The sequence below is a fragment of the Cebus imitator genome, unplaced genomic scaffold (assembly GCF_001604975.1).
Source record: "Cebus imitator isolate Cc_AM_T3 unplaced genomic scaffold, Cebus_imitator-1.0 Scaffold125, whole genome shotgun sequence".
Taxonomy (NCBI): Eukaryota; Metazoa; Chordata; class Mammalia; order Primates; family Cebidae; genus Cebus; species Cebus imitator.
In genome coordinates this window covers 1,665,486-1,671,872 of record NW_016107440.1, presented here as the reverse complement: position 1 = coordinate 1,671,872, position 6,387 = coordinate 1,665,486, and the positions used below count along the sequence as shown (strand labels likewise).

Below are 6,387 nucleotides of genomic sequence, written 5' to 3'. Positions count from 1 at the left end.
AAAAAAAAAAAAAAAAGAAAACACTTCTGAATAATTTTTGGCTAAAGAGAGAAATCAGTTTCCATGTATATTTAGAAAATAATGAGAAGTGTAACTATTTGATATGGTCAGAACTACTCAAAAACATTTTATGAAACTGAGTATTCAACTGAAATTGAAAAAAAAAGATAACCCTAAGAACAGAAAGCAGACATAAATTCTACATAATCTTAAATAGATCACATTTAGAACATGTCAGAATGAACCTAAAGTTCCTCCTTGAGGATACATGTTCAAACATAGCTGGGAAAAGTCTGAAAGAATGAGGAGGAATCTTCCTGACCAGATAAAAAGTTTTATAAAGCTACAGTAATTAAAGCAGTGATACATATGAGTCAGGAAATAGTTTCCAAATACAGGAGTTTGTTGTGTTGATAAAGGTGGAATTTTTGTATTAGTGAGAAAATAGGTAGTTAGTGAATGTTGTTATCTGGACATTTTAGGAAAAAACAGCTGTCTTCTATCCTTATACTTTAATCCCCATATTCTGAAAATTGGGGGGAAAATAGAAAAAATGGTAGATAAATATTTCTTTAATGTTGGGTGTGGAGAGGACTTTAAAGAGGACACCAAAGCTAGAAACCATCATTAAAAAGCTGTGAGTACCTCCATTTAAAAAAAGAATTCTGTATCACTGTGGGTTGGAGAGGGGCTGGGAGCTTAAGCCATTACAAACTGAGGTAAACATGTATAAGATAAAGGCTTAATATTGCTAATGCATTAAGAGTTATTAGCAATCAATGAAAAAAAGATAAAAGCTCTATCATGAAGAGACTGTTGAGAAACGAAAAAAAGGTCAGTTTATTAGAAAAATACATAAGTAATGTTCTAATTTCTTAAAAGCTAAGTAACAATGAGATAACTAATCTATCAACACTTTAAATTGTCTGTTAAACATCACCCATTCCTCCGTTAGACTTGTAAGCTCTAAGATGGGAATCTTGTATATCTTGTTCACTGAAATATCCTCAACCCCTAGAATAGTGCCTGACTTTTAAATATATTATTGAAGGGATAACAAGATTTCTAGTAAATAAAAAGATTGCTAGTATGAGCAACAATGTAGGTTAACATGTCCTCCCATATACTAAGTAGAAGTTTTAACTGCTGTTTTACTGAGGTAAGAATAGGTTTCACTGTGGTAACATAGACCTCAAAAAGTCACTGATATGACTTATTACTCAAGCTGCATGGCCATTAGTGCCATGTTCTGTGTCATTCTCCCTTTAGGACCTATGGAACATAGCCATCATTATGGGGAGGGTGACAAAGCTTTCAGTACAGTAGTTATGAGCTGCATGTGGCTATGTACATTACTATTTAAAACATTATTCTCAGCCTCCCTAGCCCCAATTCAAGTGCTCGGTTAATGGTTACCACATTGGACAACGCAGATTTAGGACATTTAGTCATCATAGAAATTTTCATTGAAAAGTCTTGCAGTGATAGTTAAATTGTTTCTTGTGGTAGAACCTTTCAGATGACAGTTTGGAAATCTGTATTTAAAATAAGAAAAACCTTTAAAAATGTTTATGTCCTTATTGCCAGAGTCACTCCCACCTTGGCCATGCCTGTAGGCTCTTCTCTTGTCATGAATTCCATAAAGTCCCTCTTATATCTAAGGTATAGTATGAGGGAAAGCCTTTAAGGAGCTTGTAATCTCCATGACTGACTTTTAAATTTTAATGCCCAAAGCAGAACTAAGTACAAAGGCTCCACAGAGACATTACTCATCTTTCCTTCTTGTCGCTGGTACTGGGTACTCTCCTAGTCTGGTATTTTTGTTCTCACTTAACAGGCATACCTTCCAGAATGTTAATGGAACAAATTAGCATTTACCTGGAATCTTCAATTTCTTGGCTTCTAGATTCTCACTTTTCCTTTTTTTAGTCCTCCTTTTTGTTTTATAAATGTTAGTTGTTTCTTCCTTGCCTTGAGCTTCTCAAGACAGAACTTACCTTCCATTCTGGAAAAGTCTGTTTCAGAAAACTGCCCCACTGTGTCTTCTGTTGTTTCAAAATGATTTATTTTATTTGTGAGAAAATGGAGATTATAGTGATCAAATACTGAAAATTTTCATTTTTTAGTATAATACATTCTAACACTGCCTAAGAGTTTGAGTTTGTAAGAGTTTGAATTTATCCTAGTTACAGCAGAAATAAAGGTCTGTGCAACACTGAGAGAAATCAGAGTATATAGGTTGGCCACAATGGAATTAGCTTAGAAACCACAAACAGGATACCCAAGGAAACCCCAAGTGTTTGGAAATTCAGTAACACAAATTTAAATAACCTATGGGTCAAAGAAAATGACAAGGGAATTGGAAAATGTTTTGAATAATAAGGAAAATACAACATATCAAAATGTGCGAGCGATTGCTAAAGCAGGGCTTAAGAGTTATAAATTGTATTGGAAAAAAAAAATTCTAAATCAATGAAATAAAAAACAAATACTATAAAATATTAAAGCCAAAAGGTGGTTATCTGAAAAGATAATGAAATGTATAAAACTTTATCTAGATTGATCAAGAAAAAACAGAAGTCACCAATATCAGGAATGAAAAAGGGTCATCATTGTAAATTCTCACATTTAAAGAATTAGGCTATTACTAACACCTTTATGGCTATAAATTTGACAAGTTCGATAAAAAGAACAATTTCTTTCAATAATACAATTTACCAAAATTAATATAAGAATAGGAAATCCAAATAGCCGCATGTCTATTAAGAAACATCCCCACAAAGAAAACTCAAGACCCAGATGTTTTACTGTTGATTTTCACCATATATCCAAGGAAGAAATGACACTGATTTTATACAGACTTGCTCGGAAAATAGAGGAATAGGGACCACTGCCCAGTTTGTTCTGAGGTAAGCATAACTCTAATATGAAAACCCAACATATTATGGTACATCCCATCAATCCTGATATGATTATTATGCACTGCATGCCTGTATCAAAATTTCTTATCAACACATAAACATGTTTACCTGCCGTGTACCCAGAATACAAACAATGATAGTTCAATATCATTCACAAACACAGATATCAAAATCCTTAACAAAGTATCAGCAAATTCAGTCCAACGGTACATAAGGACACTAAGTCCAGGAAGGAAAAGTTTAACATTCCAGAATCAATGTCCTAACTGTGCTGTACTTTAGGTCACCAGAACTTACTCATCCTGCATAACGGAAACTTTGTGCCCATTGTTAACAATAAATACTGTACACTTGAGATTTGCCGAGAGAAGATGTTGAGTATTCTCACACAATAAGAAAATGATAACTATATGAAGTGATGTTAATTAGCTTGACTGTGGCCATCAGGTCACAGTGTTTATGTACATCAAACATCAAGTTGTATACCTTAAACACACAACTGTCAGTTATACCTGAAAGCTAGGGACAGTCAATATCACCATATTAACAATTTTGAAAACTATGTATCATCTCAATATCACGTGCAGAAAACATGTTTGACAAAATCCAACATCCATTTTTGATTAAAAAAAAGGTAATCTCTCAGCTAACTACAAATAGAAGGGATCTTAGCTTGAGAAAGGCTGTCTACAGAAGAACCTGCAGGTATCATACCGTAGTAGGGAACAAGCCAGGATGCCTTCTCTTACCACTATTTAACAGTACAATAGCCCTAGCCACTGAAATAAGGCAAGGAAATGAAGAATGCAAGAATCGAAACAGTCCCTATTTGCAGTTGATATGTTGTTTAGATAGAAAATCCCAAGGAATCTATAAAACCACTATTAGATTAAGCGAAGTCAGCAATATTTCTATGTATTACCAGTAAATAATTGAAAATGGAATCTTTAAAATCCATTTACAAGTACCAAAACCCAAGATATTTCAGAATATAACATAACCAAAAAAGTCTTAAGTCCTCTGTAATGAATACTATAAAGCATCACTGAGAAAATTCAGTGGAAAAACAAATGACCGTGGATTGGAAGACTCAATACTAATAAGATGTTAATTCTTACCAAATTGACCTAGAGATTCAATCCAATCCTAATCAGAATTCTAGCTGACTTTTTCATTGAAATTGACAAGTTGACTAAAATTTCAATGGAAATGTGAGTGGACTCATTTCTTTCTTGGGCTTTAAAAAAGAGCCAATGTGTGATTAGTCCCTTTCCCTTTTCTCTGACGTAGCAATCATGGAAGTATATAAATGGTACTTCTCTCAGCTTAATATTGTTCACAAAATGAAGAAATTCCAGTCTAGAAGTGATCTGCTCAAAGTCACACAGTTTGCACATGTTCTTGAACCCAAGCAGGGCAGTCTGGCTCGAGTCTGTAATTCTCAACATCCATATTCTATATTGCTACTACTAAGAGAATTGCTGTTTTTCTACATACTTGCCAACTGACCAGCTTCTTGAATATTTACCAACCTGAAATATAGAAAGTAATCCTTACTAAGTGTGTTTTCACATTTACTGCTTACATTGATTAACCTGTGAACTACTTGTTCAAATCATGGTTGCTTGCCTTTTTGTAATTTCTAGCGCCTGCCTTCATAACCATTTTGCTTGTTTCAGTGACTGACCCTGAGGCTTGCTACATTGGCACAGAGCCATGGAAACCCAAAGAAGCTTTGGAGGAGAATGGTGTTATTACTGATAAGGCAGACATATTTGCCTTTGGCCTTACTCTGTGGGAGATGATGACTTTATCCATTCCACACGTTAATCTTTCAAATGATGATGATGATGATGAAGGTATGAATACAATTTCTAACATAAATTCCAATCTCATTTCATACTAAAGATTAGTTTATATAACATTTTATCTTTTAAAATTTGAAAGAGCAAGTTATATGATTTAGTGGCATAATTTCTAAGATATATATTAATTAGTGCTGATGACTGATTTGGTACCACCAAGGTTTAATCTCACACAAATGAGACGTAGATTGAGAATAGGGAGAAAAATTGAGGCTGTCCAGAGAAGCAAAAAATTACCTTAAAGTTCTCCTTACCTGAGAAAAAGATTGGAAAGCTGTCATAGGAAGGGTGGGAGTAGGGGTCTATAACCTATAAATCCAAACTAAAGCCATTCTACTTGAAGGCAAGACAATTGAAGACAGTTCCATTCTGTTTATGGCTGACTGGAAACCATACTAGACCATAAATTCTTATTTCAGGAGGAGGGTGAGCTAGCTCTTAGGCTTTTCTACGACATAAAGTGATTTTCTTTATTGTTTTAATCTCTAACTCCTTCAAGATAAAACTTTTGATGAAAGTGACTTTGATGATGAAGCATACTATGCAGCTTTGGGAACTAGGCCACCTATTAATATGGAAGAACTAGATGAATCATACCAGAAAGTAATTGAACTCTTCTCTGTATGTACTAATGAAGACCCTAAAGATCGTCCTTCTGCTGCACACATTGTTGAAGCTCTGGAAACTGATGTCTAGTTATCACCTCAGCTGAAGTATGGCTTTTATATGTAACTTTTTTCCAAAACATTTATATAGTTACTATCAGTAGTTATTAGACTCTCTAAAATTGGCATATTTGAGGACCACAGTTTCTTGTTAATATGTAGATAACTATTTCTAATATAAGCATATTTCATACTTGTTATAAGCATGTGGAATTCTACTGGGTTTTCTGTAAAGTTTTAGAAACTAGCTATTTAAGTACTTTGATGTTGCTCATGCAGAATTAAAACACTAGCAATAAAATACGGTAAACTGTGTATAACATTAATTTTAGTGATCATTACTTTTATTAATGATCTTTTTTAAATATTCTGTTTTAATGGATCTACCAAAATTAGCACTTTGTACAGTACAAAATAAAGTCTGTATTTGTTATATTTTAAAATTGTTATATTTTAAAACTTTGAACCTGGAAACCGAGGAGAATATGGCTCAAAGAGTAGCTCCTTGGATACTTTGGACTCTGGTTATCACAGATCTTTGGTTTTTGCTTTAGTTTATTAAATGTATTTTCTGTACTAAGATTTTTATAGATTTTTAAGATTTCTATACTAAGATGTTTTTTTAAATTTATTAATTTGTACCTTAAGTATTTCCCAATTAATTCTGTAAAAACAATAAAACTCAAATAGGATGATAGACAATAAAGGACACTTTGAGTACCAGAAACTGTCTCAGCATTATTTTATCCTTAATTGATTTGAGTACAGTACTGTCATTAAACTTGTTGACTGCACGTGAGTAGGCTTCCTTCCCTCTCTTGGCCTTATTTTGGATCAGTAGTTTCTGTCCCCTGGGAATTTTCCAAATTACTGAATGTATGTGGTATACCTAGATTTGGGTGTAGACAGAATTTTTAAAATTACGGACATGGGGTT

General features: G+C 33.6%; 1 protein-coding gene across 3 annotated transcripts in view; it reads left to right on the top strand.

Annotated features, from left to right (window-relative positions):
• The window catches only part of PBK (PDZ binding kinase), a 52,143-nt gene extending 46,249 nt beyond the window's left edge, over positions 1-5,894 (top strand). The window contains exons 7-8 of one of the 3 annotated variants that reach the window (XM_017540422.2): positions 4,601-4,780; positions 5,286-5,894. In XM_017540422.2, the coding sequence (XP_017395911.1) occupies positions 4,601-4,780; positions 5,286-5,482 (377 nt within the window). In that variant the 3' untranslated portion in view covers positions 5,483-5,894. Of the gene's footprint in view, positions 1-4,600; positions 4,786-5,282 lie in introns of all 3 variants that reach the window. The other 2 variants (XM_017540424.2, XM_037742676.1) reach the window with 2 other exon arrangements.
• The last annotated feature ends 493 nt before the right edge of the window (positions 5,895-6,387 follow it).